Source organism: Prionailurus viverrinus, chromosome D3 (assembly GCF_022837055.1).
Source record: "Prionailurus viverrinus isolate Anna chromosome D3, UM_Priviv_1.0, whole genome shotgun sequence".
Classification (NCBI taxonomy): domain Eukaryota; kingdom Metazoa; phylum Chordata; class Mammalia; order Carnivora; family Felidae; genus Prionailurus; species Prionailurus viverrinus.
In genome coordinates, this window is record NC_062572.1 from 87,623,692 (window position 1) to 87,651,159 (window position 27,468).

Sequence of the window (27,468 nt, forward strand, 5' to 3'; positions counted from 1 at the left end):
GATACAAAATAAAACAAGGCCATATAAATAAAGCATTAATAATTTGACAATAAGTTGATAATAAATTTTAACAAGTTATTTTTTATTAAAATGTAGCCTTTTGGGGCATCTGGGTGACTCAGTCAGTTAAGTATCTGACTCTTGATTTCAGCTGTGGTCATGATCTCACAACTCATGAGTTTGAGCCTCACCTTGGGCTCCATGCTGGCAGTGGGGAGCCTGCTTAGGATTCTCTCTCTGTCTCTCTCTCTTTCTCTGTCTCTCTCTCTGCTCCTTCCCACTCACTCTCACTCTCTCCCTCTAAAAATAAATAAATAAAAACTTTAACAAGAGGCGCACCTGGGTGGCTCAGTTGGTTGATTGTCCGACTTTGGCTCAGGTCAAGATCTTGCAATTGGTGGGTTCAAGCCCCATTTCCAGCTCTATGCTGACAGCTCAGAGCTTGGAGCCTGTTTCAGATTCTGTGTCTCCCTTTCTCTCTGCCCCTCCCCCACTCACACCCTCTCTCCCTCTCTCTCTCTTTATTTGTCTCAAATAAATAAATAAATGGATATTTTTAAAAAACTTTAAAAATAAAATTAGATAAAATGTAGCCTTTCTCATGTTGGGTTAAAAATAATCTAATTTTGAACCACTTAACAAAGATTCAAATTTCCAAACTGACTCAAGAAAAAATAGAAAATCTAAAGAGCCTTACATCAATTAAAGAATTAAAGTTATTATTATACAACTTCCTATACACAACCCCTAGTCCCACATAGTTGCAATGTTGAAGTCTATTCAGCATTTAATGGAGAAGAAATACCAGTCCTATGAAGACTTCTTCAGAAAACAGAGGAGTGATTATTCCACAACTCATTTTATGAGGCTACTGTAACCCAGATGCTAAAACCAGGCAAAGTCAATATAAGAAAAGAAAATTGCAGACAAGTATCTTTCATGCATATAAGTACAAAATCCTTCTAAAAATTAGAAAAGGAAGACTAAAGTGTTATAAGATAATACACTGTGATCAAAATTGGTATGTGCCAGAAATGCAAACATTTCCCAAAATCAATCAATATGTTTCACTATATTAATAAATTATATGATTATTATAATTGATGCTTAAAAAGCATTTGATAAAATACAATATTCATTTGTGAAAACAACTCTCAGAAAATGTAGGAATAGAAGGGGACTTTCTCAAACTGATGAAGGACATCAATGAAATCATTCAGAAAATATAATTTTTAAGATAAAGATATTGAATGCTTTCCTCATAAGATTGAGAATAAGACAAAGATATCCTCTCTCACCAATTGTTTTCAGTATTCTACATATTCTACTTAAAGTTCTGACTTGTGTAATATGACAAGAAAATAAAGTAAAATCATAAAAATTGGCAAAGAATAAGGAGCTAAAGTCGTGTACCTGGAAAATCCTAAGGAATCGATGAGAAAAACAGCTATAACCAAGTGAACTCGGTGATGTTTCAGGATAAAAAATTAATATGCAAAAATTTGTATATATGAGTATATGTATGAATATTACAGAGAGATTATATATGTATACACCCATATATATTAGTAATGAGCAATTACAAAATGAAAAGAAAAATATCATTTACAGTATCATCAAAAACCATCACATACTCAGAGATAAAATTGGCAAAGTATATAACAGACCTCTACACTGAAAATTAAATATTGCTGGGAGAAATTAAAAGATATCTAAATAAATAAGTGGGATGGTAAACTGTGTTTATGATTGCAATAGTCAGTATTGTCAAGATGTCAGTTCTCTCCAAATTAGCCTATAGATTTGACACAATGCCAGTAAAAATCCTAGAAGCCAGGCATTTTTCTTAGAACTTGATGGGACAGTTTCAAAATACATTTGGAACAGAAAGGTCTAAGACTAGCCAAACTGTCTTGAAAAGACAAAACCAAGTTGGAATGGATACCCTTTCTAGAAAATTTTGGGATTTACTACAACTGACAGCAATGAAGACAGACAATAGACAAAGAAGTCTATGGAACAGAATAGAAAGACAATGATCCATACATATATGGATTAGTAATTTTTTACAAGGACACCAAAGTCCTTTCTCCCAAGCTCATTGCTCATTGCAATGAGAAAAGGAAAATTTCCTTAATAAGTGAAGTGACTGGATATCCCTATGGGAAATCATGAACCTCAACCCCCACCTCACACTATACTCAAATATCAATTTAAGATGAATGGAACTTTGAGATAGGCCAAGATTTCTTAAATAAAACAATGAAAGCAAACTGTAAAAAGAAATAATTTGGGCTTCATCAAAATTTAAACCTATGGTCACCAAAAAAGTATTGTCAAAAAATTTAAAAAGATGGGGCACCTGGGTGGCTCAGTCAGTTAATCATCCCACTCTCCATTTTGACTCAGGTCATGATCTTATGGTTTGTGGGTTCAAGCCCTGTGTTGGGCTCTGCACTGATTCTGTGGGACCTGCTTGGGATTCTTTCTCTCTCCCTCTTTCTCTACCCCTCCCCGGTTCACTCTCTCTGTCTCTCTCTCTCTTAAAATAAATAAATAAACTCTGAAAATAATTAAAAAGGAAATAATAAAAATGGAAAGCCACGAACTGGGAATAAATTAGTGATATGCTGAAGCTGGGTGTTCCTAGCTCGCAAAAACCTACCAGAACAGGCCAAAATAACCTACAGTGTTAGAAATCAGACTGGTGGTAGCTTCTGGGGCATGGCATAAGGGAACATTCTGGAGAGCAGAAAAGTTGTATGCCTTAATGTGCTTTTGTCAAAACTGAAAGGACATCATAAGTGACATATGAACATTTCATTATGTTTCGGTATACCAGTTAATATAAAAAATAAAATGCTAAAATTGCTACGAAAAATGTAGGAGAATATTAAGTTTCTTTCAATAACAAAGGACTTTTTAGAAAACTTAAAGAAAACTACTTTCCACTTTCTGGGCTTACATAAATATTATAAACAAGATGAATGAAAACCTGAAGATGAAGTTGTTATCGCAAACATGGTAGAGAAAATTTCTAGTATGTAGAATCATCACAACCAACGTGAGTAACAGTAAACTCAATTTTAAGAAATTCTGGCAAAGGACACTTACATTAATGAATGTATAAAATAGATATTTTAATTGGAATATATATCGGTAAGGAAATTCTGGAAATCAATTTGGCACGGTCATTCTTGAAAGAGTTTATGACATTTAATATAATGATTCAGATGTTAGGGCCTGATGTAAGTTAATAATTAAGGATATTAAAGTGACTCAAAATTTATATATAAGAATAAAGTAAACTCTATGACTCAATATGAAATGACTGAATCATTCAGCAAATTGAGCTAAAAGTTGATTATTTTACTGTAGCCTAATTTATATTAGTAAAAAGTTGGCATAAATTTAATATTCATCAAGTATATCATTTTAAATAAAATATGGCATAGTCATACAATGGAATATTATGTATTCATTAAAAACTATGTCCCCAAGGAATATTTAATAGCATCTGAAAATTCTTATACTAGTGAGTACAATTCAAAGGGTTCAATACTTTATATTCAGTATAATTACAATTGTATGTGAATTTATTTTTATGTTAAGATACGCTATTACTTTAACAGAGATGACCTCTGGAAGGTATAATAGCAGTTGAATTTATTTTATTTTTAAAATGACTTACTGTATTTATTAGAGTGAACATAATTTACTCAGAAATGTAGATAATATTCAGTCAACAGTCATTTTTTTGTGAAAAGAGAAAAAGAGAGGAGGGGAGGGGGGAGGAAGGAGAGGAGAAGGGAGGAGAGGAGAAGAGAGGAGAGAAGGAAAGAAGGAAGGAAGGAAGGAAGGAAGGAAGGAAGGGGAGAAGGAATTAAATTAATTGCTGGGGAATTTAAAAATACGGCTGTTGTTTTAAGTCCTGCCAATTGATTGAAGAAATACAGAGGTTCCAATTCACAGTGGCCATTGAGCAGATGGCATCTGGCAACTGAATTTATTACTGTTGCCACATTGTAATAAAATACATTTTGACAAATTTCAGCACTGTGGTAAAAATGAAGTCACAATTTCTGAAGAGTTCTTCACATCTCGATGAGTATAAATCATGCTTTGTTTCATTCCTGGTGTATCTGCATTATACAGATATCAGGATGTGTCTAAATGTGCAGATATCTGCCTTCTCAGTGTGGCTCCATTTCTAAAGCTGCTGAAATTGAAGGCTGACCACTGCAATATCCCAATATTACAGAAAGTTGGAGACAAGAATATGAAATTCAGAATGATATTGAAAAATCTCATTATTTTCTGGGTAATATCTAGTTCTGTTTAATTCCTTAACACTTCATATAACTGTTAAAAACAAGGCAGACTACCTCAAACAATGGTGTGAACCTAGATTTCAAACTGAGATGAGTAGTGATAAATTCCGCACTCCAGAGCATATGGTCAGTTTCTCAGATACCAGATTCTGAATGAATTTATTCATTGATGCTTAATATTAGACCAATGGCTCTGGTCCTGGGACTAAATAATATTTAGTGAACTGCTTATTAATTTAGTGCTAATATTAAAATTTCATGCTTTGAATTGTTATGTAACAATTGTTAACTATAGAGCAGAGAATGGGGCTTTCTTGCTGTCTCAGAAATGTTCTGTAGCCCCAGAGCAGTGGCTGATGGGTGAACAGTACCATGAAATTCTAAAGATCAGGCTGGAAGATTAATTGAAGAGGAGTCTTTGAAGGTCTTTCACAGGAGGAGGGCAGCAAGGAGGAACACATCTCCCTTCAAGCACCAGAGAAGCAAAAGAACTACTCACAGAATTTGGATTGCTTGCCAGATTGGGACAAGGACCCCCCCAACTTGCCTGTGGTGATGGAGCTGTAGAATCTGGTCGTCCCACCCAGGCTGGTACCAGTGCTCAAGAGAGTTCGGGGGACAAGACTTTGGAGATGCAAACTCACCACGATAAGTCTGAGGACAGGTTGCAAGATGTGGGTTACAGCTGTTCATGATGGCCATGTGAGAAGGAAGATAAAGGTCACCAACAAGACAAGATCCGTTTCCGCATTTGATGAGACAACAAAGTTTGGATCTTTTAATGAACCAGCTTCAGTAATAAATTTAATTTAAACAAATGCTTTCCATAAACAGTGACCTTTCTGATCATGTGACATTTTGGAAAAAAACAATTTAATTCTCTCTCCCTTAAATATTTAAAGTTATCGTGAGCAGTAAGTTGCATATAGAGTGAGTGTTACTTTGAGGAATCACTGGCTCATACAAACAACTAAGTGAAATCCAGAATTATAAATGAATTAACCAATTATTTATAGCTATTGCTAATCATGACAAAATCAGTTTTTACATATATGTAATTATTTTATATGTATATTAGATGTAATTATTAATTTTCTTTAAGCTATTTAATTAAAATAATACCTACACATTTTCGCTAATGAACTTCAACAAATATATAAGCCTCTACTCTCTGGAAGATCCTGGAAATGAAATTCAGAAAATTAGGGATGTCGCCAAAGAGCTAAAGAATTCTTTTCTCTTTGCGGGGCTTCTCCTTTTGAGCTATGCTTGGAATTTAAAAGGAAGAGAAGGTAAAAGATTAGGAGCTCACACTCACCTGCTTCGCTGAAGTTCCTGTAAAATTTAACATCTCCCTGTGGAACACCAGGTGGGTGTTAATATTTACAGATTTCTTGGTTTCCAAACATTTAGGCATAGTACTTAGTTCCATGTTCCATCCTTTTTTTGACCCAACCTTCTGAAGTATCAGGAGAAGTGGGATGGATAGAAAGGATATGAGTGTCCTGCAATCAGCTAACAATTAAAACTTATCAGAATCCTTCTTTGAAAAAAAAGGAATGAATTGACATCCGATAGACATTTCCCAAATTTAGTCTAAGTAACTAACATGCAAAAGATGGATTTTGTGTTCGGGCAGCCACAATGAGCTGAATGTTCACTATGTGCTAGACGCACAAAATTATTTAATACCTACATTCCAAAAGCCTATATTTTAAAGAATACTCCAAGGGCACCTGGGTGGCTCGGCGGTTGAGCATCCGACTTAAGCTCAGGTCAGGATCTCTTGGTTGGGTTCATGAGTTCAAGCCCCACATTGGGTTCTCTGCTGTCAGCTCAGAGCCCGCTTTGGATCCTCTGACCCCCTCTCTCTCTGCCCCTCCCCTACCTGTACTTGCTCTCAAAAATAAATAAACATTTAAAAAATACTCCAATTAATTATAAGGGAGCACATGTGTTTGTTGTCAGTATGGTTCTTCCTTTAAAACCAATTTTCCATTTGCAATGTTATGAGATGGAAATTATCAAGAAACTGGTCAAAGAGTTCATCATCCTGTCGTATTCTATTACTCACTAGATGATGTTTTGCTTCATGTTAGAAACTTGCATCTCTGATCTGGGGTGCCTGGGTGGCTCAGTCAGTTGAGCATCTGAATCTTGATTTGGGCTCTGGTCATAATCCCAGGGTCATGGAATCGAGGCCTGCATCCAAATCCATGTAGATGGCCCAGAGCCTACTTGGGATTCTCTCTCTCTGCCCCTCCCCTGCATACACTCACTCAGGCGCTCTCTCTCTCTCTCTCTCTCTCTCTCTCTCTCTCTCTCAAAATAAATAAATAAACTTAAAAAAATAATTTAAAAAATAAAAATAAATAAAACGCTAAAAAAACAAAATGTAACTCTGATGCTCTGTTTCCTACAGCCCCTGCATGCTCCACTCTTTTCCACCTGTCAGGCTCAAGCTAATAGCTATAGTTGGAATGTTCCTGCCTCAAACCAGATCCATTTAAAACCTCATCGGCTGAGAAAGAAAGGTTTCTGTCTTTCTCAGAGCTGATGACCCATTCAGTCTTCACACATCACCCGAGGTCTCACTATGCCTTTTCCAGAACCATTTCTCCTGAGTGTAGCTACCCTTTCTTGCCAGACCTTGTCCAATTCAATTCGACCAAACCTTGTTTTGTAGTCCCCTTGGACTGTTCTTGTGGTTCCCACCTGGACTCTGGTCCCAGGCCTTTTGGGGTGTAGTCTATTCCTTTGGACCTCTTAATCCACCCCTAGAGTAGAAATGCTCTTGTAAATGCAATAGCAGATTCAATAATAGTAAGAAGCATCTTTGTTGGACATAACAAATCGTTTTGTAAATACTTCACCTTGCTATTGTTTTGGGCCATTTAAAATTAAATTATGCTTTCTCATATGTTGGCCATTATATAAACCAAAATTTTCTCAAAATACAATCTCATGGGCACCGTTTGGGATTTTTTTTTCCACTCTAGAATTCTATAGTTCCATATGTCTGAGTACATTTTAATCTAATATTTTTTTTATTTAACCTTTTCAAATATTTCTCTCTTCACATATTCAGCAGTCTTCACAAGACTTAATGTTGGTAGAATTTTTATCCATGGTTTAGGATATTGCATTTAAACAGCTAGTTTCTGTGTCTGCTTCGGCAGCACATACACTAAACAGCTTAGTTTATTTCCTAATTCTTTTGGGTGCTTGGAAATGTGTTGTTTAGTGTGTCTTAACAGTGTTCTGTTATTGTTGATTACCTTAAAAGAAAATAGTCAGAGGGGCGCCTGGGTGGCTCAGTCAGTTGGGCATCCAACTCTTGATTTCAGCTCAGGTCATGATCCCAAGATCATGGGACCTAGCCCTGTGTCAGGCTTCATGCTGAGTGTGGAGCCTGCTTAAGATTCTCTCTCTCTCTCCCTCTGCCCCTCCCCCACATACTCTCTCTCAAATAAAAATAATAATAATAATAATAAATAAAATAATTGGAATATACTTACATACCTTGATGAATTGAAAACTCTCCTAGACCTCCTTTCTTCCTATGCTTCGCACTTCTTTTGTTCCAGTTGGCATAAGAACTCTTTCCTGCCAGATCGGTCATGAGTCAGTAGAGATGGGATTAGTCTATTTGAGCAGAAATTAAAGAACAGCTTTGAACTAAGTGTGCTGGTTTGTTCTACTGGAACATAGTATCACTTTCAAAGCATCCCTCGTAGTTCCTCTGATGCCACTACTTCCTTGGCAATACTCTAAAATGGGTTCTTCACATCAGCATTTCTCATAGTGTGGTCCCCAGGGCAGCGGCATCAACATCCTCTGGAAACAAGTAGAAATGCAAATTGAACGGCCCGGCCTGGACCTACTGTATCAATAATGAGAAGGGTGGAGTGTGCCCCGCAATCTATGTTCAAGCAAGCCCTTCAGGTAATTTTGATGCACTTTAATGTCTGAAAACCAGCGCTCTCAGCAGTAAAACCTAAAGGTAGGCTCTTATGTGAGAAGGTGACATGATAAGAGGGTGGTTAAAACACCTGCCTCATACAATTATTTCACAAAGTTAAATAGTTTAAAAAGTCACTTTGGGGGGGGGGCAATTTTAGCTATTTCACATTGAAATGGTCTTTCCAGTGGAAACCATCACAAATTTTAGTGAAGCAGCATATTTTACATTACTAAGGACACAAAATGATTTACTCCTTGTAAATGTGGGAAGATTTTTTCCATGAAAATGGAATCAAAGAAGAAGAATTTACTAGATAACTTGAGCTGCCTTCATTCTCTGCTGGATTAAATTAGTATACTTTTTAATTGAATCTCAAATCCTTGGAAATTACCCATTAGGATGAAATAGATTTTGAATATTTAAAAACCAAAAATAAAATTTCTTAGAATAATCCTTTTTGTGGGATGAAAGAAATAGTATCAAAAGGAAGGTTGGCACATTCTAGACATTAACAAGAAGGGCTTACCATGAGTTGCTAGGTAGCAAAGTGTGTGAAGCCTGGGGGAGTGGAAGGCAGACAAGAAGGTCACAGCAATACATTTTACCTGCTTGATATCACCTACAGCTGGCCCAGGAAGGAGTCCCTTGGGGCAGGTTATCTGATATCTATGTATTTTTTTGTAAATGTACCTCACCAATTTTGACATCTAGAGCCCTATATCATGTGAATCGTATGAAATTCAATTATTCATTATTTTTCAGTTTTCCAGTTCCATATTTCTTTAATGTCCATTGTGATGATTGTACCCTTTCTCTGTTTATTTTTTCTAGGTTTTATCTGCTTACATTAGAGCACACAGATATTTCGGTGAAAATCCAATGGTTCTTTGGGTCCTCTGTAATACTCCATGGGTTATAGGTGATTTTTCATGTGTCATCCATTTCGAGGACACATGATGTCAGGGTTATTTTTTTTACATGATTTTTTTTTCAGATATCAAACTATGGGTGTGAATATCAAGGGTCAATGCAGCCTTAAGCAACACTAAAATTGGTTAATGATGTTTATTTCAATATTTTACAAGAAGTGTTATTTCTTGGCATGTTGGCAATGATTCTTTGGTTGCTATCTTCAGACTCTGTAATTGATAGAAAGGAAGGAATTTAGAAGAATGTTTTACATTCCACTTTTATAACAAAAGTATTTTACCTCTGCTCAACAGATGCCACTGACATACGATTACTTCCAAATGTAAAAGCTGAACATCAAAAGGGTCTTGGCCAAAGAAAAGATTTCTATTCACGCATTATCTGTATGCATGAGTCATTCTGTTGGGTCCAACTTTCATTTATACTCTTACATGAGATCAGGCCCCTTTGATCTGCTACTTGTAATCCCATTGGTGTGTGAAATGTGGTGGCAATGTGACTGATGTATTTTAATGCAAAATATTGAGACTTTGATTGTACACAAGAATTTTAAGATTTATGGAATATATATATATATATATATATACTTTTTATTGCAGATAATTAATGGGGCAATGATCTTTCTTCATTGCTTCAGCTATGTAATTTATCTTGTTTTTCTTTTCTGGAGGATATGAATGTGAAATCCATATACATATTAGTTTTATGGGTCAATAATCCAAGTAAAAAATTGAATTAGATTATTCTGGTCAAAAATATCTAGACACTTGAATATAAATATGGTCCATTTGGTTACTACATTTCAAGCTATCATGCTTAAATTAAATTTAACCCATTTGGAATCTGAATTTTTTGTTTTGTTTTTTGGCATCAGCAAAGCAATTCTCTGCAAAGTACCTGCCACAGAAAAGATTCTTTCTATTATATAGACAATTCCAGCTCAGTACCAATAAACACTCAGTATTTCAAATGGTGGCATTATGATGGATGATGGCACATTCTTAAACATATCAATCCTTTCTCAACTGCAGCTGCACCATTATGCCTCTCAAAATCATTAATTCAACAGCACTGCCTTTCAAGCACAATTCACAATTAAATTCAAACTCACAAAGATGTATCTGCCAGCAGTTCTTAAACTTTTTATTATCATGACATTATTCTTTTTATAATTCCTCAATTCTTGTGGTGCATATTTGTCATGGGATATATTTATTTCATTCCTATAAGTTAACCAATGCTTATTTATTGATTGCTTGCTATAAACCAAGAATGTGGTGCTTGGAATTGGGGATATTTTATAGGTCATACCAAGTTCTTTGCTGCCTGGAACTTATGAACTAAGCTTATTTTTTATAAAGTGCATCTGATGCATTTAAATGGGGATCAAGGGCTGTGGAACTTTGCAGTAGCCTTTGAGATACACAAGTTATAAAGCAAGGTTTGGGATTGTTGCCTGATAGTCAGATTTTCAACTGTAGAATACCCAAGAATGAAAGTGGCTATATATGTTTGTTTTGCTTAACAAAACAATATCTGAAGTCCTGCAGAAGTAAATAATGGCTATCTGCAATTATCATATGCTGAATGTGACTGTGAATACAATGTGTTTTGAGAGTCAGTCTAGGTGTGCATTAAAAGCTTCATAACACGAAGGTAAAATTGAGTAAATTCTTCCTTCAATTAAATAAGACATTCCTCGCAGGAGTTATATATATGGCTTGCATTTAAGATTGTGTGAAGTAGCAGACACTAAGCATCATTTTGGCAGAGACCTCACTTAGCTTTTAGCCTTATGTTTCCATTGTACAATTTCACCATTTCATCCTCACCACAGAGAACACAACGCAACACAAAGTGTAGAATGAGTGAGTGAATGAATTATTGATTAAGAATAGTTTAACTGGGGTGCTTGGGTGGCCCTGTCTGTTGAGCATCCAACTCTTGATTTTGGCTCAGGTCATGATCCCAGGGTCATGGGATTGAGCCCTACATCAGGCTCTGTGCTGAGTGTGGAGCCTGCTTTGGATTCTCTGTCTCTGTCTCTGTCTCTGTCTCTCTCTCTCTCTCTCCCCATCCGTCTCCCCATATTGCACATTCTCTCTCTAAAAAGAAAAAAAATATTATAATTAACTCATTTTCTCACACATCACATGGAAAAAGGTAGTGTTTCGCACCATGTACCAGTGTTCCCAAGGGACACAGTAATGTTTTCTGAAGGCTGTAGGTAGTTCCACAAATTAATACAGTGCGACCATAAAGACTCATACCCGTTTTCACTTAATTTGCACCATTCTTTGTTTCTCTGCAGAGAGATTCAATGTATACCTTATGCCTACACCAAATCTGGATATTTATGGCGAATGCACAATGCAGATCACTCATGAGAATATCTATCTCTGGGATATCCACAATGCTAAGGTCAAACTGGTGATGTGGCCTCTCAGCTCACTGAGGAGATATGGACGGGACTCAACGTGGTTCACCTTTGAGTCAGGAAGGTAAGCTCTAAGTGTCACAAGCAGGGGGTGGGTGAAAAATAAACTCCTGAAGGAAAGGTTCTGTCCATCTGCCCAGCATGACCACTCTGTTTAGAAAGGGTAGAAATGACCAAATATATAATTTCTCCAGATCCTTTTTTGTTTTTTTTAATATGAAATTTATTGTCAAATTGGTTTCCATACAACACCCAGTGGTCATTCCAACCTCAGAGGAGGTGCCCTCCTCAGATTCGTGTTGATAATCTAAATAAAGTGTGTTCATTCTATGACAGGTTAATTACCCCATTCTAAAAATTTCAGTCTTTTACACTGGCCTCAAACTGATTTCATAATTATTTCTATCATGCCATATAGTTTGCAATATTATTACAATACTATATTTTTAGTGTATCCAATAATATTATCAGTACAATAGGATTCCCATAAAATTCAACATGTCCCTACTAGCCTTATTTTTGTGAGTTCTTTATAAGCAAAAAAAATTTTGAAAGGAGTTTTATATTAAATTGTTTAAATATTACATTTTAATATTGCCGATATTATTATTGCCAATAAATTAATCCAGTACTCATTTATCCAGATTTTTATGTTAACATTAATTAAGTGTAAATGTTAATTCAGAGTGACTGAAGAAATATTTTCAAATATGTAACATATGAAATGTATAACACAGATTTTAAATACAGTGTGTCAAAAGCAAGTATGTTGGTTTCTTAATTATAGCATATGATTGGAATCCATAAATGTTTTAAATGAGTGGTTGTTTCATAATCACAATTTACAGACAGAAGTTTAGACATGAGCTTCAACCAGCTAAGTGAATATCTTTGTGCAATGACCCCTACCCCTTTGTGATATTGTTGTCACATATACAAGACAAGACCTACTTAGATTTGGGGATTCTGTATAAGAGATGTTTAACGTATCAGTCTTCACACTGGGGACATGATTTATCACATTCTGAAAATGAATCTGTGACATTATAAGATAATTTTAGCAAAGTTTTATTGTACTTGATACAGCAATCTTAATTTCATAACTTTGTTCTTACAAAACTACTAAATACTTATTCAAGGTCAGGTTCTGACAATATCCATCTAGGTTAGGTCAAGGCCATATATTTTTTAGAATTTTAAGCGGAGAGGAGAAAATAAGCTGAGCTGAGCTGAAGTAATTCTACCACTCAGTTTTGCACTAGGTTATATTAAGCCCTCTACCACACTGATTTCTCTAAGAGGCTCCAATCCTGTGGTTACTTAGTGGTTATGAGTTCACTCAACTGTCCATTTCCAATCTGCCTAGATATTGACAGTAATAAGAGTAATCACATTTTAGATAACTGTTAGGAAATAATTCTCTTAAGAAAATGAATATTTTGGGGCATGTATACTATTTTAAAATTTATAGGGTTATGAAAAAGGGATTATAACTTACTCACTGACCTAAGGTTTCCGATACACTTTTTTTTACTGGTCATAAAAGTTAATGTATGTATAGAAAAAAAGTGATGGTTTATTTTCATTACTTAATAACATTACCCCCAAAATTCCCTCCTCTGGATTTTTCTCCTAGGTGTTCCTATTTTCCTATTTTCTTTTTTTTTTTATTATTTATTATTAACATATAGTTGACATGCAATGTTATATTGGTTTCAGGGTTACAACATAATGATTTGATAATTCCATGCATTCTCAGTGCTCACCATGATAAGGGTGTCACCATGTCACCATCTGTCATCATATAGTGTTATTACAATGTTACTGACTATATGCCCTGTGCTGTACTTTTCTTCCATGACTCACTTACTTTATTTCATAACCAGAAGTTAATCTTCATCTGTTTCCATTCTCCCTGTCCCACGGCTTTCTGGCAACCACCAGTTTGTTCTCTGTATTTGTGTGTCTGTTTGGTGTTTGTTTGTTTGTGTGTTTGCTCATTTGTTTTGTTTTGTTTTTTAGATTCCACATATAAGAGAAATAATATGGCATTTGTCTTTTTCTGTCTGACTTATTTCACTTAGCATAACACCCTCTAGGTCCATTCTTGTTGCAAATGGCAAAACTTCATTCTTTTTAAAGGCTAAGTCTAGGGGCGCCTGGGTGGCGCAGTCGGTTAAGCGTCCGACTTCAGCCAGGTCACGATCTCGTGGTCCGTGAGTTCGAGCCCCGCGTCAGGCTCTGGGCTGATGGCCCGGAGCCTGGAGCCTGTTTCGGATTCTGTGTCTCCCTCTCTCTCTGCCCCTCCCCTGTTCGTGCTCTGCCTCTCTCTGTCCCAAAAATAAATAAAAAATGTTGAAAAAAAAATTAAAAAAAAAATAAATAAAGGCTAAGTCTATCGTGTATATATGAGTGTGCAGGAGGTGGGAACATACCACATCTTCTTTATCCACTCATCTGTGAATGGGCATTTTGGTTGCTTCTACATGTTGGCTATTATGAGTAATGGTGTTTTAAATATAGGGGTGTATACATCTTTTTGAATTCGTGGTTTCATTTTCTTTGGAAATACCCAGTGGTGTGATTACTAGATCATATGGTATTTCCATTTTTAATTTTTGAGGAGCCTCTATACTGTTACCTGTCTATCCCCTCATTTCAGAAGGCATCTTCTCAGGATTTTGAATAACAGTAAGGTTTCTTTTTCTTTTATGGCGGTTATGGAGAATTTTCACTCCATTTATAAATGTTCACATTAGTTTTTGCCAGTTTCTTTCTTGATTCTTCAAAGTCTTTAAGGGGAACAGACTGGCTTTCCAACAGTGTTTAAGTTGATATTCTCAACCAAAACATCCAACTACCTGATGTGCAACTTGGTTTATCTGACAGTCACTATTAATTGGTCTTCTATGATCTTGGTAATTTTTAATAATTTTAAGATACATTAAAAAATAAAACATATCAGAGTAGGTAAGGACCACAGTTTTCAAGGCTTTTATGTTTTATTTTTGTTTTCTTGTTTGTTTAGTTTTGTTGGTTTAGGAGATAATTTTTTTCTACACTTTTTATCAGAATAACTTCTTAATAAATAATAATATTTAAAAATCATCTTGACACCCAAGCTCCTCCGTGCCTGGGAATCGGAGAGAACTAGATGCTCTCGTTCTCTGTCACTTGTCAACAGCTCCAGTTTTCTTCTTTGCATTAGAAGTAGTATCATCTCTACCTCCTACATAAATTTGTAGAGATTGAGTGAGTTTGTGATCGGAAAGCAGCACACAGCACAGTACTGTCACGCGATGGGCATTTAATAATTTTAAGATACATTAAAAGATACATTTTAATAATGTAATTTTAATAATTTTAATAATTTTAAGATACATCAAAAAATAAAACATATCAGAGTAGGTAAGGACCACAGTTTTCAAGGCTTTTATGTTTTATTTTTGTTTTCTTGTTTGTTTAGTTTTGTTGGTTTAGGAGATAATTTTTTTTCTACACTTTTTATCAGAATAACTTCTTAATAAATAATAATATTTAATAATCATCTTGACACCCAAGCTCCTCCGTGCCTGGGAATCGGAGAGAACTAGATGCTCTCGTTCTCTGTCACTTGTCAACAGCTTCCAGTTTTCTTCTTTGCATTAGAAGTAGTATCATCTCTACCTCCTACATAAATTTGTAGAGATTGAGTGAGTTTGTGATCGGAAAGCAGCACACAGCACAGTACTGTCACGCAATGGGCATTTAAGAAACCATGATTACGTACGCTTGTCAGAAATTATGTATTTATTTTCCACTTTCTGAACGAAGCTTCTACTTATCTCTGAAGATCTCTATTCTTAGAGAACTCTGCTAAGGCACATCCTTAGCCAAAACTGGAAATGTGGGGAGAGATGAGCCAAGCAAAAAGCTTGGGAGAAGCCGGCATTCAAATGCTGGAAAAATCATTAGAAACTCAGTGTCTGAGAATAAAAATCAGTGTTACCTGTCATGAGTCAGGAATTTGAGGCGGAAATGGGTCTGGTACAGCAAGACTTCAGAGTACAAATAAGGGGAAAATACCGAACGGCTGTCTTTGTGCTAACTGGTGCTTGGAGCATAATTTTATGGGTTACTAGGTGCCTATTTCATTGAAGAGTCAGCAGATATACAAGAACTCTCTCATTTACCGTGTGTAATTCTTTGGAATGAGTTACACTCCAATAGTATTGCCTGCGGGAAAATCAGAGTGTAGAGCAATGAAAATCAAACTTCCTTACCCTTAAGTACATTAAGGGAAAAAACCTAAAGGAATCTAGACAAAAAGCTACTAGAACTAAGAAGTGAATTTAGCATGGTTGCAGCCTATAAGGTCAATATACAAAAATCAATTTTATTTTATATATAAGCAATGCATAATTGGAAGGGGAAATGTCTTAAATATCTCTTCTAATCTCATAAAAATATGAAATATGTATAGGTTATTTTAACGAAATATGTGCAAGACCTATACATTGAAAACCACAAAATATGACTAAGAGAAATTAAAGAAGACCAAAATAAATGAAGGTATATACCACATTTGTGAATTGGAAAACGCTGTATTCATAAGATAACAGTCCTCTCCAAATCAATGGGCACATTCATTTTAATGTCAACAATCCCAAATGACTTTTCTAAATCAAATGTCAAGTTGATTCTAAAAGGTATTTCGAATTACAAAAGACCTAGAGTAGCAAAAGCAATTTGGAAAAGAACCTATCTGATGGATTTCTACTACCCTATTTTATCCTTGTTATGAAGCCACAATAATCAAGACTATGTGATAGTGACATAAGAATAGACCTAACAATCACCAGAAAAGAATGAAGAGTTCAAAATGGACACCTACATATATGGCCGATTTATTTATTTGCTAATCTGCTGTGTTAATTTAATGTGAAAAAGAAACAAATGGGGTGGGAACAACCAGATACCCATTAGGAGAAACATGAACCTCAGCTCTTACCTCACTTGCATGGACTGAATTCTGAATTGTGCTCCCCTCCCCCGTCCCCACAGCAATATTCATATATTGAAGCCCTAATCCCAAGTGTGATGGTATTTGGAGCTGAGATTTTGGGGCCTTTGGAAGACAATTCAGTTTAAATGAGACCATGAGGGTGGGGCATCATGGTAAGATTAAGGTCCTTATAAGAAGAGATACCAGAAAGCTGCTTTCTCTGTCCTGCCATGTGAGGTGGCCATCTACAAGAAACAAAGAGAATCCTCACCAGAAATTGACCATAGTGACACCTTGATCTTGGACTTCCAGCTTCCAGAATTATGTGAAAATAAATGTCTATTCTTTAAGCTCCCTTGTCCATGGTTATTTGTTATGGCAGCTCAAGCTAATACACTCCACCAAACTCCAAATGCATATATATTTACATAACAAAACTAAAATTATAAAATCTATAACAGAAAACAGAGGAAAATATTTGTAACCTTGAAATAGGCAAACATTTCTTTTATTTTATTTTATTATTATTTTTTTTAATTTACATCCAAATTAGTTAGCATATAGTGAAACAATGATTTCGGGAGTAGATTCCTTAGTGCCCCTTACCCATTTAGCTCATCCCTCCTCCCACAACCCCTCCAGCAACCCTCAGTTTGTTCTCCATATTTATGAGTCTCTTCTGTTTTGTCCCCCTCCCTGTTTTTATATTCTTTTTGTTTCCCTTCCCTTATGTTTTCTTAAAGTCCTCATATGAGTGAAGTCATATGATTTTTGTCTTTCTCTGACTGACTAATTTCACTTAGCATAATACCCTCCAGTTCCATCCACGTAGTTGCAAATGGCAAGATTTCATTCTTTTTGATTGGAAAGAGGCAAACATTTCTTAAATACTGAACCAAAACCACAATCCAAAGAAAAAATATTTATAATCTCATCAAAATTAACATCTACTCTTTAAAAGACATCTTATAGAAAATGAAAAAGCAAGCACTAGACAGGGAAAAAAATTCATAAATCATGTGTCTGACGATGTTTATATTTGTGATCCTTAAAGAACTCTCAACCCAAAATAAGAAGCAAATAATCCATTCATAAAGTAGGCAAAAAAATGTTGGACCAGTTATAAAAGAAGATACGCCGATAAACAGTACAAACAAGAAAGGATGCTTATTATCATCATGAGTCCCGAGGAAATATGGGTTAAAACCACAAGAAGACACCAGTATATTCTCCCCTCTAGCAAAAGAGAAAACATGACAAAACCCTGACACTGTCAACTCGAGAAGGAACAGCTCTTGACTCGGTGTCATGGCCGATACGAATGGAAGGTAGAACATCACTTCAAGTACGAGTTTGGCAGTTTTTTACGTACACCATATGACAGAGCAATTTTACTCCTAGATACTTACCTATCAACTGTCTGCGGCCATACCACCCTGAACATGCCCAATCTTGTCTGATAGTTACCTACCAACTGCCCCCAAACAACACATGAATACTTGTGTTGGGAGGGTCAGAGCAACTTCATGTGTAACAGTCCAAAACTGGAAACAATTTAAATGTCCACCAATAAGTGGACAGACAAATTATAATGTAGTTACACAACAGAATACCACCTACCCGGGACACTCAATGTAGGTGGATCTCAAAAACATTCTAAGCAATATGTATGTTTTCATTTCCAGAAAACCCTACAAGAGGCAAAACTTAATTTATAGGGACAGAAAGCAGATCAGTGGTTGCCTGGCACTGAGGTTGAGGTTGGGAGAGAATGGACTGCAACTAAGGAAATCTAGGGGGGGTGACGAAAAATGTCCTATATCCTGACGTGTGTCAAAACACACAGAATTGTTTACGAAATATTGGCATTCTTATTTTTTTAATGTTGGTATTATTATCTGCAAGTTATGCTCCAGTGTTTTCCATGTGAAACAAATTGTGGGAAAAGAAAATAGAACATTAACCAGCCTATGATCGGTCTATGTTATATTCTTTCATGCCGTTTGGATGTTTGGCAACAAGCATTTGTTACTTTTATAATAAAATACTTCCTCTGGAAGGAATGGGGCCAAGGAAGGAAAAAGAGCCTCAGGCACTCTCTGGACAGGGAGTCTTGAAACTGTGAGGTACAACTAGGCCTTTATTCCTAGAGAGGTACTACAAGATCAGAAATCTGTTTTTGTAACCTGTTCAGGTGGTACGCTTTCTATATTCTCTATGTCAGTCTCCATTTTTCCTTCATATCGAGAATTCTTTTTGATACCTATATTGTCTGATTAAAAAGTTAATACAGACTTGAAGGAGATGTTGGAAAGAAAAGCTTAAAACTCACTCATAGTTTCTCCATCCTAAGATAACTGCTTTGAATATCTTGATGTACTTCTTTCCAGTATATTTTAAAATTGATGTAACTAAAGATGTTTGTCCTTCATTTTCACCTAATATGATACTGAGAAGTCATCTCTGAGTCCTTTAAAATCAAGATTCTAATGGCTGTGTGGCCTCTGCACATATGGCTATGCCATCATTAATGTAACATTAAGATGTTTCCAAAATAAACTATTCTAAATAAAGCCCCACTGACCATCTGTGAAAAGTTGTGCAAATCTCTGATTATTTCCTTAGCAAAGCCTTTTTAAAGTCCTACTGGGTCAAAGGACGTGAATGTTTTCAACGTCTTCACAAAAGAGCAAATTGCTTTCAAGGAAAGTCATATCAATTCATACATCCTCTAATGGGGCAAAGAGACGGCTCTTTTTGACCCTATAACCACAAGCACTAAAATGATGATTTAAGATGTTTCTATTTCAATCAAGGACTTTGACATCTCTCTTTGTTCTTTTCATTTTGGTCTTTATCTTTATGATTGGAGGTCTGTCCTTGTATATAGTGTTCATTTGTACTTTTTTCCTTCTCTAAATTTGGGTGTCCTTTGCCCTTTAATAATTGGACTATTGACCATTATTCTAGGCATCTATTTTGTAAATTTCAGACAATCCCACTCTTGTGAAAGAAAGCCAAGGACAGAAAGTCTGGCCATGCTTGATCCAGGGAAATAAAAGCAGGACATTGTGTTCCCTGAGTCAGGACCCAGGGTGGGGTGGGGGGGGGGGGTGGAGGGGAGAGGGAGAGTGGGTGATGAAGGCAATTTAAAGGACAGATTGGCAGGTGAGACCTAGCCAGTCATCCCAGCAAACCTTGAAGATCTGCATTTTCTGGGTTTTATTTTATTGGCTTTTTTTGCATAAAGCATATTATTTGGTAGCCATTTTTAGCCATTTATTTATACTACTGCATGTACTGGAAAGTAATAAATTGGATATGCCAAAATATACCTTTTTTTCACTGACAGACTTTTTTCAAATGCATTGTTAAATTCTTCTGTACCAACAAAATATAAAAATAAACAGGAGAGGAGCTAGATCATTCTTTCTGGGGGAACATACCTCACACATCCTCATGATTATGATCCTACACCGTGAACTTGAGGGAGTACATGGCAGGCATGGGAACAGGAGAACAAAGACCAGGAAGCTTTCGGTGCGAATTGTTCCTGGAGAAGCATGGCGTTTGGGAGATGCATTCACAGTGTCATGCCAGCTTAGAGCAATTGCTCTTGTACCATAATGATTATAAGTTTGCATTTTGAGAGTAAAAAACCACCAATTTACCATGCAGCTTATTTTTCTCAAAAAAAAAAAAAAAAAACCCAGAAAAGACATCCAGACCTGCAGAGGAAGTCATAGGATTCAGGATTGTGTGCCATTTTATCCTGTGGAAGGCAAAATTATGTTTTTAACTGCTGATGTGGCATCTGCACTTCATATAACCTCATAAATATTACAAGCAAACATCAGAATGAGTTCAAATGGCTGCATAACGAAATTCAAGTGAAGCCCCAAATCCTTTTTTAGAAAATTATTGTTCAAAACATAACCTCCCTCTTCAGCATAATGCTTACTATAACAAAACTGGTGCTTAAAATATATGTCTTAACTAACTTTGATAACATTGTCTTTATTTGGAAGCTTAGGGAAAATCTGGTTACAGATTTTAACAATTAAAAATGTAAAACAATACTTATGGTAATGTGACTCCTTTGGTAAGATGGTTAATGGAAGCAGTTATGTGTGCTATAAGCAAGGATTCTGTGATGTCACAGGTAGACATAATTTATTCCTAAACCATTTTGTTCATGAATGCAGAGAGAGGTCCTTCCTTCTCTAATGCATGACCAATTAGTTAAAAGGAAAGATAAGACAGAGAGCTCTTCAATATAACACCAAACCATGACCTAAAAAAAATATATATATGTATAAATATAAATATATATATAAATGTTATATATAAAAATATATAAAATATATATAACATATAATATATATAAATAAGATAAATATATATATATATATAAACTGAACTGTATAAAAAATTTTTTTTAACTTTTTTTTTCAACGTTTATTTATTTTTTGGACAGAGAGAGAGCATGAACGGGGGAGGGGCAGAGAGAGAGGGAGACACAGAATCGGAAACAGGCTCCAGGCTCTGCGCCATCAGCCCAGAGCCTGACGCGGGGCTCGAACTCACGGACCGCGAGATCGTGACCTGGCTGAAGTCGGACGCTTAACCGACTGCGCCACCCAGGCGCCCCATGAACTGTATAAAATTTTTAAAAAAATCTTTTTTTATTTATGTATTTATCTATTAATGTTTATTTCTGAGAGAGAGAGAGAGAGCGTGGATGCACGCACGCATAAGTTGGGGAGGGGCAGAGAGAAAGGGAGACACAGAATCTGAAGCAGGCTCCAGGCTCTGAGCTGTCAGCACAGAGCCCGATGTGGGGCTCACACTCATGAACTGTGAGATCATGACCTGAGCTGAAGTTAGATGCTCAACCAACTGACCCACCCAGCGCTCCTAAAAAATTTCTTTTAACATTTATTTATTTTTCAGACACAGAGCATGAGCAGGGGAAGGCAGAGAGAGAGAGAGGGAGACCCAGAATCTGAAGCAGGCTCCAGTCTCTGAGCTGCCAGCACAGAGACTGATGTGGGGCTCAGACCCATGAACCCTGAGATCATGACCTGAGCCAAAGTCTGACACTTAAATGACTAAGCCACCCAGCCACCCCTGAACTGTATCAAAATTTAAAACTTGGCTCTGCAAAAGACACTTTTAAGGGAATGAAAAGATAAGACATAGTTCTAGAGAAAGATTTAGAAGTCACATATTTGACAAAGAATTTGTATCCAGAATATAGAGAACTTCGAAATTTAGTAATAAGCAAACATACAACCTGTAATTTAAAAAATCGGCAAAAGATTTGCGCAGACATTTTGTCAAAGGAGGTATTTGTTTGACCAATAATCACACTAAAAGTTGCCAAACCTAATTAGTCATTAGGGAAATACAAATAAAACCCACAATGAGATACAAATATCTACTTATTATAATGGCTAAAATTTAAAAAAAAATCTGCTAATACCAAGTGTTAACAAGAAGGTCCTCATATATGTGTTGGTGGGAATGTAAAATGATATACCCATTTAGGAAAGCAATTTGGGCGTATTTTTATGTAAAATTAAACATATACTTCACATATGACCAAGCAATCCTGCTCCTGAGTTATTTCCTCAAGAAAAATAAAAATATATGTTCATTAAAAAGCCCTGCATCTGAGGGATGCCTGGGTGGCTCAGTCTGTTAGGCATCCAACTTCAGCTCAGATCATGATCTCACAGCTCGTGATTTCAAGCTCCAGGTCGGGCTCTGAGAGACAAATTGGATTTAATGAAAATTTGAAGAATTTGTGTATAAAAAGACAATATAAACAGAATAAAAGGCAGCTCACAGAATGAGAGAAAATAATTACAAATCATACCTCCAATGAGGGATTATATAATCCAGAATATATGGAGAACTTCTAAAACTCAACAACAAAACAAGCCAATTGTTAAAATGGGCAAAAGACTTGAACAGACATTTCTCCAAAGAATATATATAAATGACCAATAAGTACATGAAAAAATACTCAATATCACTAGTCTTTAGGAAATGCAAATGAAAACTGCAGTAAGATATCACCTCACACCCATCAGGGGTGCTATATCAAACCAATCAAAACAAAACAAAACAAAAACAAATTGGAACGCTTGTGCACTGTTGATAGGAATGGAAAATGGTAGAGCAGCTATACAGAACTGTATGGAGGTTCCTCAAAATATTGAAAATATAACTACCATATGATCCAGCAATTATACTTCTGAGTCTATACCCAAAAGAATTGATAGTAGGATGTCAAAGAGATATTTGTACATGTATGGTGATAGGGGCATTATTCATAACAGCTAAAATCTGGAAGCAACCCACTACTCAGTGATGGATATATGGATTTTAAAAATGTGGTATATACATGCAATGGAGTATTATTCAGCCTTAAAAAGGAAGAAAATCTGATATCTATTCCAATGTAAGTGAACCTTGAGCAAATTATGCTAAGTGGATTAAGCCAGTCACTAAAAGATAATTACTATATGATTCCACTTATATGAGGTACTTAGAGTAGCCAAAATCATAGAGGCAGAAAATTGAATAGTGGTTGCCAGGAGCTGGGGGAGAAGGAATGGGGAGTTATTGCTTAAGGGATATAGAGTTTCAAATTACAGAATGAAAAGAGTTATAAGAATGCATTTGTGGTGATGGTTGCAGAATATTATGAATGTTTACCACCACTAGGCAGATACCTAAAAATAGTTACAATAGCCAACACAATATTGAAGAAAAAGAACAAAGTTGGCATACTGACACTGCCCAGCTTCAGGACTTCCTATAAAGCTAAAGTAATTAAGACACTGCGATTTTAATGAAAAAGTACAAAAAAAATCAATGGATCAGAGTGGATAGCTCAGAAATTGACCCACATAAGTATAGTCAACTGATCTGTGACAATGGACATGACAAGACAATAGAAATGGAATTTATACACTTTAAAAAAATTAACTCAAAAATGGATCATAGACCTAAACATAAAATGCAAAACCATGCAACTCCTAGAAGATAACATAGGAGAACGCCTCAATGATCTTGGGTCATTGTAGGCACATTGTAGGCCCAATTACATATCACATCGTAAGCACAACACCAAAAGCAGGATCCATGAAAGAAACAATGATAAGCTAGACCTCATGAAAACTAAAAATTTATACTCTTCAAGAGATGATGTCAAGAGAATGAGAAGACAAGCCACAAACTGAGAGAACCCATTTGCAAAGGACACATCTGATAAAGGACTATGTTATCCAAAGAACTGTTAAAGGTTAATAAGAAGAAAACAAAACCCAGTTGAAAAATAGACACAAAGACCTTAACAGACACTTCATTAAAGAAGATATAAAAACATACAGATGGCAAATAAGCGTTTGGAAAGGTGCTCCATATCATATGTCCTCAGGAGCATGCAAATTAAAACAATTACCTATCACTACACACCTGTTAAAATGACCAAAATCCTGAATGCTGGCAAGGATGTGAAGCAACAGGAGCTCTCTTTCGTTGCTGACGGGAAAGCAAAATGGTACAACCATGTTAGAGGCCAATTGGGCTGCATCTTATAAAACCAAACATACCCTTACTGTACAACCCACAAGTCAACTCCTTGGTTGACTTCAACTATCCAAAGGAGTTGAAAATGGAGGTCTGGTCACAACCCTGCACATGATGTTGAAAGCAGCCTGATTCATGATTTCCAAAACTTGGAAGCAACCAGGACGTCCTTTCAGTAGGTGAATGGATTAAAAAATATGCAGTACATCCAAACAATGGAAGACTTTTCAGAACTGACAAGAAATGAACTAAGAAGCAATGAAAAGACATGGAGAGACCTTAAATCGCACATTAGTAAGTGAAATTTAATTTGAAAAACTGCATACCATATAATTCCAACTATATGACATTCTGGAAAAGCAGAACAATGACACAGTAAAAAAGAGTGGTGGTTGCCAGGGTTTAGGGGATGAACAGGCTGAACACTTTTTTAAAGTATTAAAAATCCTCTGGATGATACCGTATTGATGGATTCATGTTATTATACATTTGTCTAAACCAAAAGAAACTACAACACCAGAAGTAAACCCTAGTGCAAACTATGGGCTTTGGGTGATTATGAGGTTTCAGTGTGAGTTCATCACTTGTAGCAAATGTACCACTCTGGTGATGGAGTTGATAATGGAGGAGACTATTCATGTGCGGGTGCAGGAAGTATTATGGGAAATCCGTACCTTTCCCTCATTTTTGCTGTGAACCTAAAACTGCTCGAAAAATTTGTTTTAGTAAAAAAGAGGTGCATCGTATACCTTAAATATATACCTTTTTTATTTGTCTATTATACCTCAGTGAAGTTGGGAGGAAAAAGAAATCTCATATCTGGTAGTGTTGAGATATATTTTCTACATTTTACACTAAAGTCTTTTCTAAGAATCTAAAATCATATTGTGCCAAAAGGTAGGATAAATTTCCAACATCTATTGGTAATTGCTGCTAGAAACAAGGAACATTCACCACCGAAGTATTTCTTTTGATTTGCATCATGAAACCTGAAATGTGTTAGTAAAGTTATATTATAATGGAAGAACATGTCTTTTTATAGAACTGTTAGATTTGCGTTAAAATACGGATTCTTCTATGTATGTGGCAAATTGACTTTCGTCTCTGGGTTTTACACCCTTATTTTGTGACAATAAGGACCAGAATACCTATATTGTAGCATTTTGTGATGTCTGTAAGAAGTGTTTGGAATACATAAATTGCTAAAAATATTTAGGTCTTCCCCCCCCTTTTAATCTTTGTTTACTCTGTTCTCTTTTATTTATGATAATTAAAATTATTTAATTTAGTAAATTTATAATTTTTTAAAACTTTAAAAGGGAATAGAGAAACAACTACTGCAAAACATCTGATTTTGACACAATTTCAATTTTCTTCACAACATGAAAATTTTGCTTTTTTTTTCTTTAGTCTCTTGCTGGTGCTAAAAAAACAAACAAACCAAAAAAAATTCTAAATCTTTAAAGTTTAGTGAAATACATACAGGTCTAGCTTAAAATGCACCTCATGAATTAATTACTACCATGATCACACGTATATAATATACTGTGTGACTGTGACAGATAAAGATACTGATGACTCCAGAGTCTTTATGTAGAATTTATTCAACACCAAGGAAAACACTACCTTGAATATGTCAGTGGAGCTATAATTTTGATTCTCTTCCCAGACTTTTGTTGTCAGAGGCTTAACATCTGTCCAAAAAAACTAGAGGCCTTGACTGGCCATGTATCAGTCTGGTCATTTTATTTTAACGAGTGAACTCAATTTTTAAAAAGTGAAAAAATTAACGTTCAAATCAGTGGTAAGTTTACTCATTTGACTAATGACGAGCTAAAATATTATCATTTGTATGGGATTTTGACAGGACTGTGGCTATTTAATTGAAAAACAACAACAACAAAACTGAAAAATACGAAAGAAAGAAAGAAAGAAAGAAAGAAAGAAAGAAAGAAAGAAAGAGGAAAGAGAGAGGGAGGAAAGAAGGAAGGAAGGAAAAGAAAAACGACCATTTTAGCCCTTCCTTCCTCCCAGTCTACCAGCCTCCCAGTGGTGTGAGCCTTGTGGAGTGTCTATCACAGTCATTAAAATAAAGGAACCCAGAATCACAAGACTGATCCCAAGTGACACCTTAACTCACTTTGAAATTTCCTCTTAAATAGGGTTTTGGAAATCAGTCAAAATACCTTGAACAAAACAGTGATAAGTGCATTGCCCCCAGAGGTGATCACTTTCCCAGATAGAATCATTTATATTCAGCACATTTGTTAAAATACAATCTCTGTTTTTTAATTACACTCTGCAGCTCAACTATAAAATCATGGTCTGGTGCTTTAGCATTTTTCATGGAAGAATGTTGATTTCTTCAAAGGAAGGGACCCTTTTCGACTCTTCCTACATTGCCTTGGACAGTGCTGTGTTGAATTTGATCATGCCTTATAATATGTATTTCATCTGATAGCTTTCAAAGTCCTTGTTTCAAAGTCCATTATTTCATTTCATGCCCGTATCAGCACTGAAGGTGGACCTAACAGAAAACATTTTTATCAAATTTTCATGGAATGGAGCCCTCCTGAATGGGATTACTGCCCTTATAAAAGAGACCCAAGAGAGCTCTCTTCTGCCATGTGAGGACAGAGTGAGAAGATGGCCATTTATGAACCATTAAGTTTCTCCAGACACCAGATCCACCTGTGCCATGATCTTAAACTTACAGTCACCAGGACTGTGAGAAAAAAAACAATTCTTTCGCTTATAAGTCACCCGGTAGATGCTATGCTGTTAGAGCCCCCAAATGGGCTAAGACACCTGGCTGTTCTATTTGTTTGAAATTATTTAGCAAGCCAAAAAACAAATAAACGTTGAAATTATTTAGCAAGTTAAAGGATTGATTATTAAGATATCCCACAACATCACTAGATAGATATATCTAAAGCTTACATCTGTGTTTACTTGCCTGTGTTAAAAGCGACTCCTCACTGCCTATAAGATAAAGACCTTTTTTTTTTTGTTTTTTGTCTTGGCATGGCCTAAAAATCACTTCTAGCTTTGAGTGTCTGCCTTTCCAACAAAATTTCTGCCTACTTTCTGCTTCTTACTCAACTCCAGCAGCAAAAAAAAAAAAAAAAAAAAAAAAGAAAAGAAAAGAAAAAAACAAACAAAAAACTAATAAAGAACCTCTATGCTTTGCTCATGCTATCCATCCGTCCTGAGTGTCAGC

The 27,468-nt window shown here is 35.8% G+C and overlaps 1 protein-coding gene across 1 annotated transcript in view; it reads left to right on the plus strand.

Moving 5' to 3' along the window:
• DOK6 (docking protein 6) overlaps positions 1–27,468 on the plus strand; it is a 369,110-nt gene that overhangs the window by 217,886 nt on the left and 123,756 nt on the right. Inside the window, exon 5 of the mRNA XM_047828764.1 lies at positions 11,537–11,726. Within this exon, the coding sequence (XP_047684720.1) occupies positions 11,537–11,726 (190 nt within the window). The remainder of the gene's footprint in view (positions 1–11,536; positions 11,727–27,468) is intronic.